The sequence below is a fragment of the Anabrus simplex genome, chromosome 1 (assembly GCF_040414725.1).
Source record: "Anabrus simplex isolate iqAnaSimp1 chromosome 1, ASM4041472v1, whole genome shotgun sequence".
Lineage (NCBI taxonomy): Eukaryota > Metazoa > Arthropoda > Insecta > Orthoptera > Tettigoniidae > Anabrus > Anabrus simplex.
This window is the reverse complement of record NC_090265.1, coordinates 127,282,402-127,296,739: the sequence shown is the minus strand read 5'-3', so window position 1 is coordinate 127,296,739 and position 14,338 is coordinate 127,282,402. Positions and strand designations below refer to the sequence as shown.

Sequence of the window (14,338 nt, the reverse complement as noted above, 5' to 3'; positions counted from 1 at the left end):
ACTAAATGTAGGGGCAAACCTCAACCCATACCATCCCAACCTGAAACCATCTTACCCATAACACCCATAGACCTACCCACCCCAACCTTTACCTCCACTCCCCCTCCCCCCTCCACGGAGAACATCCTCAGATTCATCACCCTAGTCCTACAGAATGTTCTACCTTTCCAACGTGCCCATGTACTCGATCAGGTTCAGTTAGCGGCTCGGTTGGTATTCCAGACTCATCTGGATGCCACGTATTCAGGATCTAAAATGCACTGCACATTCTTCCCACTAAACCCAACTCCACTACTTTAAAAAGTGAAAATCTACTATGGTAATATATGCTCATTAAGAACCAACCGACCGCTCATTGAACTACAGATCGACCAACACAACCCGGATGTCATAATCTTTAATGAAACGTTTCTAATTAAAAAAACAAAAACCACAAATCAAAAATCACACACTCTACCACTCCGACCATCCTAACAGGGGCCGCGGAGGGGTAGCAATCAGTGTACACAAATCAATTCCGTCAAAAATACACTACCATCAATTACAAGAATACCAAACAGAAAACCTAATAATTGAGGTAACTATTGGCAATCAAAATATTGCAATAGCTACCATATACACTCCACCAGGGTCACTCCCACCTAAAGAATTTGTAGAATACATCAACCAAAATTTTACAACCTATTTAATTATGGCAGACTTTAACATCACATCATATAATAGTGCTCAAAAAAGAACTTATGAACAAATTCTACATGACATCCGGGGAGTGGACATCCCTTTCCCTTCCTCCACATGACCTATATCCAATAACACCCCTGACATCATAATCCTTACACCAACACTAGCAAACAATAGTGATATACTCATGCTACCATCTATCGGAAGTGATCATATACCATGCATACTAACACTACCAAACCTACGAACCAACCCATTTCAACATAACCAACGACCCCCACCAGTACGACAATATAACCACACTGATTGGTCAGCCTACAGACAAACTATCACAGACATGATCCAAAATATTACTACACCGACAAACCAAGAAGAATTACACAACACAATAAAACAACTGGAAACAGCCTTAACCACTGCAGACCAAGTACACATACCTCGCCATACATCACACCCCTCAAAACCACCACTCCCACCTAGAGCCCTGCAACTACTACAATATTCACATGACCTATACAAAGCCTACCTTTGAACACGAGACCCCAACACTCTTCGGGAACACAGAACAACACTACAACACGCACGCTCATTTATCAAAGCCATAAAACGAAAAGCCTGGAATAACACTTGCACTGAACTATCCAATACAACCGACACACGTAAATACTGGACTAAATTGAAACAACTCACACAAACTAAAAAATCATATCCTCACTATCCAATAATACACAACAACTCCGCACCCAACAATCCAAAAACAAAAGCTGATCTCTTTGCAGATTACTACAGACAAGTCTTTTCACCCTCTACCGACCCTAATTTCTACCATCCAGATCATGAAACAATAACCGAATACACAGACATTACTAAAGCACCACTACACACCACGTTCGACCCCCCTCCACCTATAGAACAACAACACCCTCTAAACACACCAATCACAGAACAAGACATACACAAGCTTTTAAAATACAAAAAGAACACTGCACCTGGCCTTGACCAAATTACGTATAGACATATTAAAGAAGCACCACTCCTTTTTCTTCAAATACTGTGCAATATATACAACATTATAATACAAACAGGTTCTTTTCCACCCCACTGGGGACATGCGAAAATCCTACTATTCTTAAAGCCTAACAAACTACCTTCCCAGATAACTTCACACCGTCCAATAAGCTTGCTACCAGTACTAAGTAAAATATTAGAAATCATCCTAGCCCGTAGAATCTATTCCTTCTTAAATTCCCTCCAACTTATTCCACAATCACAAGCAGGTTTCCACCCACAACATTCTACACAAGATCACCTCTTTCATATCTCAGCATCTCTTATAGCATATCTCCTACCTAAGAAACGAGCCGCATTAATCAGTTTAGACGTAGAAAAAGCATTCGACAAAATATGGATCTCAGGTCTCATTTTTAAATTGCGACATCTACCACTACCTATCACAATCATCCGTTTCCTAGCCAACTTCCTCAACCGACATAGTGCTCAAATAACCATCCACAACACCCTATCATATAAATTTCCCTTATTAGCTGGAGTACCACAAGGCAGCCCTCTGAGCCCCCTATTATACGTCCTATATTGTATAGACATTCCCCAACCCTCACCCCCACTCAAACGATATCAATTCGCAGATGACACGGCAATCCTCGCCCTTGGATCCAATAACCGCTCCCTTCAATCATGCATACAACCCTATCTCCACCAACTTGAACAATGGCTAAATTTTTGGCAAATCAAAATTAACTTTAACAAAACTCAATTTATCGTTCTTAGAAACGGTAACCGTAGATACCGACCCACTAACAAAATACACCTCGCACTTAATAATCAACCGCTTACAAAAACCTCAACCCTGAAATACCTAGGTATCACGTTCCAAAACAATCTAAAATGGGAATGTACACTTTAATAATTTTTATAAAAAGGCATACAGCAGGTTCAACCTCTTACGCTGGGTCAAAGGTCAAACCTGGGGACTAAAAACCAACCAAATTATAAACACTTATAAAGTCTTCGTCCGACCTATCGTAACCTATGCCTCCCTAACCTGGATCGCAGCCCATCCCATACATTACCTCACTACCTAGACATACTAAAACTAGACCGACATGCTATTCGACTTGCGCACAGCCTCGGACCCAAAACTCGAATAGAAGCAATAAACGATTTATACACATTCCCTACCATGCGCTCCTACCTCCATTCTCTCAGATTACAATACCTTAAAAATGCTAATTCCCGCAACCTCCCACAACCCACCGAAGCCATCAACCTATCCTTAAACACCGATTAAAAAGTACAACAAACCACTCCAGATGATGCAAAAAAGGGCAAAGGCCTCACAAAAACCCTTACATTGGCAACACATAGTACTGACTGGAAGGCGACACCATCGCCATCACTTAAAGAACAAACACACCAACTAAATAAACACCCAACTACTCAATACACAAAAATGAATAAATTATATCCTTACACACAAACAATACACTACACTAATATAAAATGTAACATCAACACATACACAACCATAATAATTGTTAAATATCAAATACAGCAAGAAAAAGAACTCAAAAAACTGAAAATGAAAAGAGATTATCACGTTGGGTGCCACGTGCCGCCATATGGCGTCACGGTGGTCTTCAAATTTGAGATGGCGTGACGCCATATGGCGGCACACCGTTCTTGAAATCAGAGTTGGCGTGACGCCATATGGCGGCACAGTTGAGTTTCAGGCGATGGACCATAGATAATCAGCTGTGACATCTATGCACGTAAAATTGTTACTACGTGAAAGGCGAACTTCAGGGTCTATTCCAGCTATGTATTTTTACTCTATGCCACCATGTGGCGCCACAGTGTTCTTCTGAAGCCACTGACTGGCCAGTGGTCATTGTCACAGGTGAAAGCGCGCCAGGCATTGTTTATTCCTCGTTTATGTACGTATTATCACTCAGTTTATATAGTTGTGCAAAAATATAAAAAATGGAAGATATTGGTAATAATCATACGAGGGAACACATACGTGTGTTACACTCGGATTCGGTTGAAATTTGGTAGGAATATTCGTGGGAGGCAGTAGAATGCTAAGGTGAAAACTGCATATACCCAGCGCAAGTTTAAACGCCAAAATTGAACAAATAAATAGTCATAGAATTAGAAGTGCCGCGGGAGTATCGTGGTGTGGCGCAGAGGTAGGGAGGAGCGAAGCAGCGGACGTGAACCAACCGGGCTGCGTCGAGCTGCGCCAGCAGTCAGGTAGCGTATAGTTAGCGCGTTCCCCTTAACTTCCCGATCAGATGTGCAAAACGTAAATATGAAAATAGCACATGAAACAAGTGTACAAAGGACGATGTTTGAACAACGATGCCAATAAGGTTTGAAAAATTACAATGAGTAACAAGAACTCGGGCATGCCGAGACGCATATTTTCATTGTTTAGAGTTATCAGGAAACTGTTCACAACAATATGTAATGTAATATAAGTACTTGTTTTGCATTTTACTAGGTTTTCATAAATATTGCGTTAATCTGAATTAGCAAATAAATATCCCGTATTTGAAATTCGTATTGCACATTCCATGACAAAAAATTCTGTGACACCATATGGCGTCACGCTATATTTTATCTTTCCTAAAAATTGATGTGACACCATATGGCGTCACACATGACCATGGTATGGTGAGATAAAATTTACTTAGTACATCATATAAATACATCCCAAGATTATATAAACAGACTACAACGCGTACAATTGCTTTGGTACCAGCGGAATGCAATTCAAAAACATGCCTGGCACCAGTGGAATAGTGTGCTACAATCGGCTCGGCACTCAACGTGTTATTACAGTGAATTTGATTGGAATATATGTATGTCACACAAACACACAAACAACACACTACATGACTACCAACTGTAACAACAACACATAACACAACTAGAACATTGTTAAATAATAAAACATCAAATATAAAAACTCAAAAATGAAAATAAAGGACGATGAATTGATTGGAATATATGACACTACGATACAACACATTACACTCTCTAAAATGCCACAAATACACAAAATAAAATTAAAAATGTAAAACAGCATCAAGAAAGAACTCACAGTGGAAAGTGCAATAATATAAATAATGTGAAATGTGAAATTAATTAAGTGAAATTAATATACTAGTAATGACCAATTCATCAAGAGCAAAAACTCTAAGAAGATAACATAATACAACATTTAATGTAAATATTGTAATTATGTATCTCAAAAAGCTTCAATAAACGGGGAATAACAGGGCAAAAGCCAGGCGGGCGCGGTGCGGGACTCGCACTGGGTGACGCCTTGTTGAGAAATCCACACGCCAGTAAACACCCCAACAAAAACATAAAGCTTGTGTGCCATAGCACACTTTCAATAACAAACAAAAACTCACAAAACCAACCTATTCCCCGGCCAAAGAGTCCCTAGTAGGACTGGTGGCCCGCTCCCAAACTGGGAGAGTGAAATAACGATCGGATGATGATGATGAGAGGGAATTCCACTAAGTGAGAATCTGTGGAGTGTTACATGTCAGTTATAACAAATATTTTGGGTTGACTGTACGTCTCTACAACATCAAGGGAGAAAGGGAAGTCGGCGTTCTCGCTCCCACGGCTCTGCTTTCTCACTCGCACACTTCCCCTCACCGGCTGTCTTCCTAGCTGGCCCGACCTTTAAGAACGTCGAGAAGTTATCAGTGTGGTATTATGTGAATGATCTAGCCTGGATGACCATAGACTTGTTTTTTGTTTTTTTTTTCCTTCATGGACTGGATGCTGCTATGACTGCTCAAGCTAGGAAGATAGTTTTGTTTCCAGATATCTGTACTACTCACTCACAGGAACTTTTTTGCTCAAGAAATGTGAAAGTTATTTTCTATCCACCGAACTGTACTAGTGTCCTCCAGTAGGGGTGATTAAGTGCTTCAAAGGGTACTTCTGCAAACAGCTGGTGCAAAGGGCTGTGTGTATGTTGGATGCCAGGAGAAAGTAGTGGAGATGAACTACAATATTCTACAGGCAATCCATTTTGTTGTGTCAGCATGGTTCCACGTTTCACCCGTCACAGTACAAAATTGTTTTCATAGTTGTTTTTTTTTTTTTTTTTTGTGAAAACAGAGACATGAATGACACCAATACTGTCAACAAAGAAATTGTTAACAATGAGAACTTGTTCCAACTTGTTCCAACAGATGTTAACTTTGACACAAACACAGCAGTTGACAGTGATCTCACCACTTAAGATGTAATGAGCATAGAACAGCTGTGCGACTATGCTACTGGTACAGCCAGCGCAGGAGATCACAACTGAGGGGGAAGATGAATAGAAAATTGAACTCCTTCCTGCATTTGCCGAAGCATCAGCCACCTTTGACAAACTTTGCAAGTACCTGAAGTTAAAAACATTGCCAAAAATGAAAATAAGCATAAGCCATAACACTTCTAGTCACATAAACAAGTAATCACCATGCATAAATGCACGGAGATGTACTCGCTATCAAATTTCTCTGCTTCTTTTGTGAATTACTTATTTCGTTTAAGCATATTGTAAGAAATACGTTGTAGAAAATAAATCGAACCATTGCTCCTGGTCTATCTTTGATCTCATATCTGTTTGCTGCCTTCTGAAATTACTAGTTTTAATTAATTTTTATAGTTTTTCATATTCGAACATGTTGTAATGAGTGGGCAAGACAGATCAGTAAAGAGAACTCTAGCAGCACTTGCTGGTAGTATCTTGAGGACGTGTCTACTGTACTGTATTTCCCGGCCTTGTGTATCTCGTAGGTAACGATCTGATACAGCCTTTAACTTACCTCATGAATGAACCATTTTCTAGTGGTCATTTTCCTAATCTCCTAAAAATAGCTTAAGTTATCCCAGTCTTTAAAACTGGAAACTTACACAATTTACATAATTACAGACCAATATCAATACTTACTGTTATTTCAAAAATATTTGAATGTGCTATGAAAAATCGGCTTACTAAATTTTTAATTAAATATAACTTGTTAAATAATGCACAACATGGGTTCAGAGCTGGCAGAAGTGCTTTGTCTGCTTTATCACATTTTACACAGTTGGTTGTAAATGCTCTTGATAATGATGAAGTAGAAGTAGAAACTGCAGTTCTGTATGCTGATGATACAAACATAATTATTAATAATCCTGACCCTATATCTATAGAAACTGCAGTAAATACAGTCCTCTCTAGGTTAGAATCATGGTTCAGGAAAAACAAGTTAACATTGAACCTAAAGAGACCCAACACATGGAATTCAAGGCATCAAACTACCAGGACAAAACTGAAAAAAAAATTAAACCACACCCTTATATTAAATGCAAATGCAATTGAAAATACATTGACCACAACATTTTTAGGTGTCCATATAGATGAAAAATTAAGATGGAATTGTCATATTAAAAAAGTAGGGAAGTCTCTGAGTTTTGTTAGTTTTGCCTTAAGGATTTTGTCTAATAGTTTTAGTGAAGAATATGTTGGAATAGCATATTTTGGATATTTCCATTCAGTCATCACTTATGCTATTGGTCTCTGGAGCTGCTACAAATCATATCTTGATGTTATTTTTTGAATACAGAAACGAGCTATCAGAATTATATCGAGACGTAACAGGTTAGATCATTGCAGACCATTATTTAAAAGACTAAGGTTACTCCCAGTACCAAGCATATACATCATGCAATGCATTCTACACATGAAAAAAAATATTGATCACTTTGAAAGAATTTTGACAATCACAATTACCAGATGCGAACAAGAAATAATATTTTTATCAAGCACATAAGTAAAACCATTGCCTTGAGACATGTAGACTCTGTTGGAATCAGATTGTATAATAAGCTTCCAAATAAGATTAAAGATATTAGTCCCATCAGTTCATTTACCACAGCTTTAAAAAATCTCCTGCTTAGTAGCTGCTTCTGTAGTACAGAAGAATACATGATGAAGTGCTGGTAATGATGCTATTACTTATTAACTTGTAAACATTCTTAATATCTAGTATATAGCCTTAAAAATATGTTAATGTCACATTGATTATGTACATATTATTAACACCATGCTCATAGATTTTTATTTTTATTTTGTCTTGTAAATATTGTTTATTAATATTATTTATAATTTTAAAATGAAGATGTGCTTGTCCTAACATTAAGGTATTTGGTACTTCTATTTTTTTCTTTTTCTTCTTTTTCAAAATGTTCATTATTGTGCATACATATTATTGTTAGTATTAAGAAATCACTCGACAACTCCCATACTGTTGGCATATTTCAAAATATGTAATTGTACAGTCTTCTTCTTCTTCATAGTACTGTATCAGGTCCCCCTGACGTTGGCGATCACTGTGGCGAATGCAGAACGATCTCTAGCTAGGTGGAAAAGTCTTTCAACACTGTGAATTCCAGTCCATTCTTTGATGTTTCCAAGCCATGATGTTTGCCTCCTCCCGACACCTCTTCGACCCTGTATTTTGCCTTGTACAATCCGCTGTAAGATGAGGTAACGGTCATTTCTAAGGATGTGGCCAAGGTAAGAGATCTTCCGGAGTTTTATTGTTTGAACGAGTTCCCGACTTGCTCTTGCCCTTCTGAGTACTTCTTGGTTCGTTAGTCATGCAACCCACGAAATCCTGAGCATCCTACGGTGGATCCACATTTCAAAGGCTTCCAAGCGTTTCACTGATATGTTCTTGAGAGTCCATGTTTCCACACCATATAGCAAGGCTGACCATATATAGCACTTGATCATCCTCTGTCTAAGTTTTAAATTTAAGTAGTCATTGCAAAAGAAAGATGAATACAGTTTGAAGTACACGATACAGATGGCCTTCTAAAAGGCGCTCACTTTAAATGCACGGAGCAGGTGTACCTCCGGTACAGTAATATTATACATATTTCATTATTGTGCTCTCCAGTCAAATTGTTGATAATTATAATTTGTTCCCAGATTTCCCAGTGCCAGGCTCCTCACTTTCATCTATCCTACCCGACCTCCCTTGGTCAACTCTTGTTCTTTTCCGACCCCGACGCTATTAGGTTTGCGAGGGCTAGGGAGTCTTTCATTTTCACGCCTTTTGTGGCCCTTGTCTTCCTTTGGCCGATATCTTCATTTTTCGAAGTGTCGGATCCCTTCCATTTTTCCCTCTGATTAGTGTTATATAGAGAATGGTTGCCTAGTTGTACTTCCTCTTAAAACAATAATCACTACCACCACCAGATTTCCCATTTTTCTGTATTGTACATTTTTTCCCATTTTCCATCCAAAATATGGAGAATTGAGATTGTACAGTAATGGAAAGGAACAAACAAATCAAATCAAGCCATATATAGAAAGATAGGAATATCAAAAGGAACACATAATAAGATAAACACAGTGATGAATTGTGGAAAGACAGAGGAACAGAAAGAAAACACTAAAGAATAAAGACCATCTCCACACTGCTGTCTTCAAATGGATTGGCTGTTGCCTCATCAGTCTCAGCCCCCAGTGAGCTTGTTTCTTCTTCCCAGTTTTATCAGGAAGGTGGACATTAAGACTCATTGAGGAGCAATCTTGACAGATCTTCACTCCTGATGCGTGAAATGTAGGGTAAGAAGAAAGCCAGTTAAACGCAGCAAAAGTAAAGAGACATAAAAGATAGATACAGTTACAGGTGGTAAAATATCAGAATGCAGTACAAACATTTCCATTACTTGTAAAGATCTCCTCTTGGTCCATGGTGTATTTCAGATTATTATTCTTCTGTCTTAAAAATCCACAGTGAGCTCTTTACAGAACATACAAAGCAGCTTCTTTTCATCCATACTGCATCCTTCAGCCTCCCTGAAAAAGTTGTAACTATTAAGGCCAACAGCTCTAAACCAAGAAATAAAGTTAAAAACTGGTTTACACCTGATTTGGGTAAAATGTGTAGCATTATGTTAGTTTATTATAATAAGTATAAACTAAATAATAATTTACAGGATAAAGAAATATTCAAAAACTACAGGAAATTATATAAAAAACATATACATGAGGCTAAACGTGCAGCAAATGACAGGTACCGGTATATCCAAAGTGCAAAGAATAAATGCAAAGCTGCATGATCTATCATAAGAAGTGCTAATCAAACTTTAAATAACAAAGATGTGATTCTTCTAGAACCTGATCAGTGTAATAGGTATTTTATTAATGCACATGAAAGCACATGTGATTAAGATAGCATTTCATCAGATGGGGATGCAAGGAAACATAATTTCTTAGACTTCCTGGCCGGGTCAGGGATTTTAACCTTCATTGGTTAATTCCAGTGGCCCAGGTACTGGGTGTTTGTGCTGTCCCCAACATCCCTGCAACTCACACACCACACATAACACTATTCTCCACCACAATAACACGCAGTTACCTACACATGGCAGATGCCGCCCACCCTCATCGGAGGGTCTGCCTTACAAGGGCTGCACTCGGTTAGAAATAGCCACACAAAATTATTATTATTTCTTAGACTGGTTGCATAACTTTGATCTTCCCTCAAATGTATTGAATGATGATTTTAGGTAGTGGAAATAAATCTGCAAACAGTCAGAAGTATTGTTACAAATTTGAATTCGTCTAGTACCGGTACCCAAGACATTTATGGTCTCTCCAACAATACAGTCAAAGCAGTTTTTTTTTTTTTTCTAGTTGCTTTACGTCGCACCGACACGGATAGGTCTTATGGCGATGATGGGACAGGAAAGGGCTAGGAGTGGGAAGGAAGCGGCCGTGGCCTTAATTAAGGTACAGCCCCAGCATTTGCCTGGTGTGAAAATGGGAAATCACGGAAAACCATTTTCAGGGCTGCCGACAGTGGGGTTCGAACCTACTATCTCCCGAATACTGGATACTGTCCGCACTTAAGCGCAAAGCAGTTATTGACATGATATTAATGCCATTGACATTTTTAATAAATTTAATGCTTAGACAAGGTGATTTTCCTGAGTGTTTAAACATATCTATAGTGATACCTATCTTTAAAAAGGGGGATAGAATGTGCCCATCAAATTACTGCCCTATAAACATAGTACCCATTCTGAGCAAAATTATTGAATCCTGTATGTTTATACAACTTGACGAGTACTTTTTCAAAAAAAATTCTGTACAACAAACAGTGTGGATTTAGACAGGGTCATTCAATGATAAAAACAGTTGAATGTGTCACCAAAGACATATTAAATAATTTTGAGAATAAAACAGTCACAGGTGCTACATTAATTGACCTGAAAAAACTTTTGATTGTGTCTCGCATGAAATCTTAATTCATAAGCTCAGTTATTATGGAGTAAGAGGTCATGAACTGAAATTAATGGCATCGTATCTTCATCAAAGGAAACGGATAGTGGTCATAAGTGATAAAAAATCTGGTATGGAAACTGATAAAGAAGGTGTCCCACAAGGTTCTGTTTTGGGTCCTTTCCTGTTATTGGTCTATATCAATGACCTAGCATGTAATGTTCCCTGCACATTAGTTCTATATGTTGATAATACAACTTTCCTAAACAGTAATGTTGATATCACAACACTACAAAACCAAGTCAACACATCTGTTAAAATAGCTGAAAACTGGTTTCATCACAATAAATTAACTATTAATGTCACTAAAACAGAAAATATTCTATTTACCTTGGATCACACTGTAAATAATGGCTGCTTACATGTAGATACAAGACTTACCTCGGAAATACATACATCAGAACTCTGTAAGAGATTAGCCAGGGTGTGGTATCTGTTGCAGAAACTGAAAACCTTCATCAGTCAGGATAGGCTATTTGCATCCTATCATGCTTTCTTTCACCCTCATATACTACTGTATGGGATGAGGTTATGGGGTGATTGTCTACATCAAATAATGTATTTATTTGGCAGAAAAAGGCAGTCCGTCTAATTGCTGGATTAGAATTTAGAGACTCCTGCAAAACTTCCTTTGTGAACCTAAAAATTATGACAGTTCCCTGTTTATATATTCTTACAAATACAAGTTGCTTTACATCACACCGAACTTAGTGAGATAGCTGTTTTCAATACGGAACAAAGATAAGAGTTATGGTTTGTAACAGATAGGTCTTATGGCGACTATGGGACAGGAAAGGACTACGAGTGGGAAGGAAGCAGCCGTGGCCTTAATTAAGGTACAATTCCAGCATTTGCCTGGTGTGAAAATGGGAAACCATGGAAAACCATCTGCAGGACTGCCGACAGTGGGGTTCGAACCCACTATCTCCTGAATACTGGATACTGACCACACTTAAGAATTCAAACATTAGACAATAGTGCATTTAACAGGGTACTGTCACAGTTTTTAAGGAAAAAGGCATTTTATAGTGTAGAAGAGTATCTAGAATGTGGTATTTCAAAAACTGACCTAATATAGGTAACTAAAATAATTTTTCTAATGACTCAGGCATTATGGCTGAGATATTTTCTATAGATTATTTTTATTAATACTGACAATACCTAGTGTACATTTTCTGTACTTGATAGTGGAAGCAATAAACTACCTAAACTCTCATCTCTTCACCACACAAATGACATCATCTAAATTTTTAAATGACTCTACAAAAAATTATGATTAATTAGACCAGAAGCTTATTATCTAAGGTAAGTTTCTGATACTCCTGTAACTATTTGTGACATCTTCACAGGCAGAGAGCAATCACAAGGGTGCTCTGAATGACTCTCTCCCCATTGGTAGTGGTAGAAGCAGTAATTTCAAAACTATGGTATCCTAAAGATAATATTTTAAGATATTTTTCATAGCATTGTTGCTGAAGCCCTCATTTGTTGTTTCAACATTAGGTCAATTCTATGCTGATACTTTTTTTTTGTGATATATGACTAAGACTTTGAATGACTCTCATATAGGCAATGGACCATTTGTGATCTATGACTAAGACTTTGAATGACTTTCATATAGGCAATGGACCTTTTGTGATCTATGGCTAAGAGTTTGAATTACTTTTACATAGGCACTGGACCATGCTGTGGAGATGCTACAGGTTGTGGTGGACTCATTTAAGGAGATGGCAGTTCGGAAGGGACCAACTCCTCTGGAAACTCAGGAGATTCCCGCCTCCAAGAACAGCAGTCGTCAGGACAGCCGCTCCACTTCCAGTCTGAGTCATGGCAGTTCACGACGACGTGCATCTGTAAAAGTATCTACAGCTGTTTTTGTCTACAAGAACACTCATTGGCGAGATACTCTCTGGCAAGGGAGAATGATCCTTTGCTATCTTACACATCAGTTAGTAGCAGGCACACTGGCATACTGCAGCAATGTTTCTGAACAAAATCATGGACAACGAGCACTTGCCAACATATTCAGGTATTATTCTGCTAGAGGAAGCAGTAGAGTTGATAGAATGATTGCTTTTAAGTATCCAGGATGTTTAGTACAATTCAGTGTTCCCTAGTGATAGTGTAGATCACAAATTTATGCATATCCATATTTCTTCCTAATGTTATTATTGATATACTGATTAATTATCTGTAAGTCCTATATTTTCAATGTCTTTATAGTTGAATAAGCTAATACACCCCCTAATAATAATAATAATAATAATAATAATAATAATAATAATAATAATAATAATAATAATAATAATAATAACAACAACAACAACGCCGATGATGATGATGATGAAGATAATTCCTTCCATCAGAACTCTTTGTTTCAGCTCAGGAGTTTTAGCATATAGCAAACCCATTGTACTTAGTGTATTAACAAAAAACCTAACAGTTTCTCTACCTGGAATTGCAGTACCAGGAAATTTCTCCTGAAATTGTCTAGACACCTCTCTACATGAGTCAGCTTTTATATAATGTCATGCATAAAAACTTTGTTCAGGAGTCAACTTTTCAGTTGTCATTGAAATACATTAATTTCCGCTACGTATGTTTACGGTGTTCCAGTCCAAGTCCAAGCTAACCACTCTGTAGTACATCTTATTTCAAATCCTCTGCAACTTTTGCTGACTTTCACAAATAATTGAAGGTAGAAACCCTCTCTTTCTCTGCTGCTTTTTATGTATTTTGGTGAGATCACAGGTGTTTATGTGTTTCACATGTGGACTTTGCCCAGTTTTATGACTGGGTACCCTTTTTAATACCATCCCTATGTGGAGAGATGTATTTAACTACTAGTCTGTGTGTTTTTGTAATAGTTGGCAGTGTGGTGTGTTACATGTAAATGAAGAGGCATGTACTAAAACAAGCATAAACACCTAGTCCCTGGGTCAGATGAATTAACAGAATTAACATGGCTAAAATCCTTGGCCTGACTGGGAATTTAACATGGGACCCTATAAACCAAAGGCTGCTATGCTAAGCTGACCCACTGGAAGGATCCACTGATGATGATGATGATGAGTGAAGGTAGAACTTTGGTACTCATATAATACGATAACAAAGATATAAAAGACAGGTTCTACACATCCGAGTGCATGAAGCTAGTGATTATCCTCAGCCAATAAAAGGTGAAAAGTCAAAACATTACAGTTCATGAGATGAAATGAATACAATCATGTTCACAAGCATGTGTTAAAATGACCAAATCTGTAACACTACTATCCT

The 14,338-nt window shown here is 37.9% G+C and overlaps 1 protein-coding gene across 1 annotated transcript in view; it reads left to right on the top strand.

Annotated features, from left to right (window-relative positions):
- Positions 1 to 14,338, top strand: part of LOC136862787 (uncharacterized) — a 171,767-nt gene that overhangs the window by 9,288 nt on the left and 148,141 nt on the right. Inside the window, exon 2 of the mRNA XM_067139047.2 lies at positions 12,736 to 13,091. Within this exon, the coding sequence (XP_066995148.2) occupies positions 12,736 to 13,091 (356 nt within the window). The remainder of the gene's footprint in view (positions 1 to 12,735; positions 13,092 to 14,338) is intronic.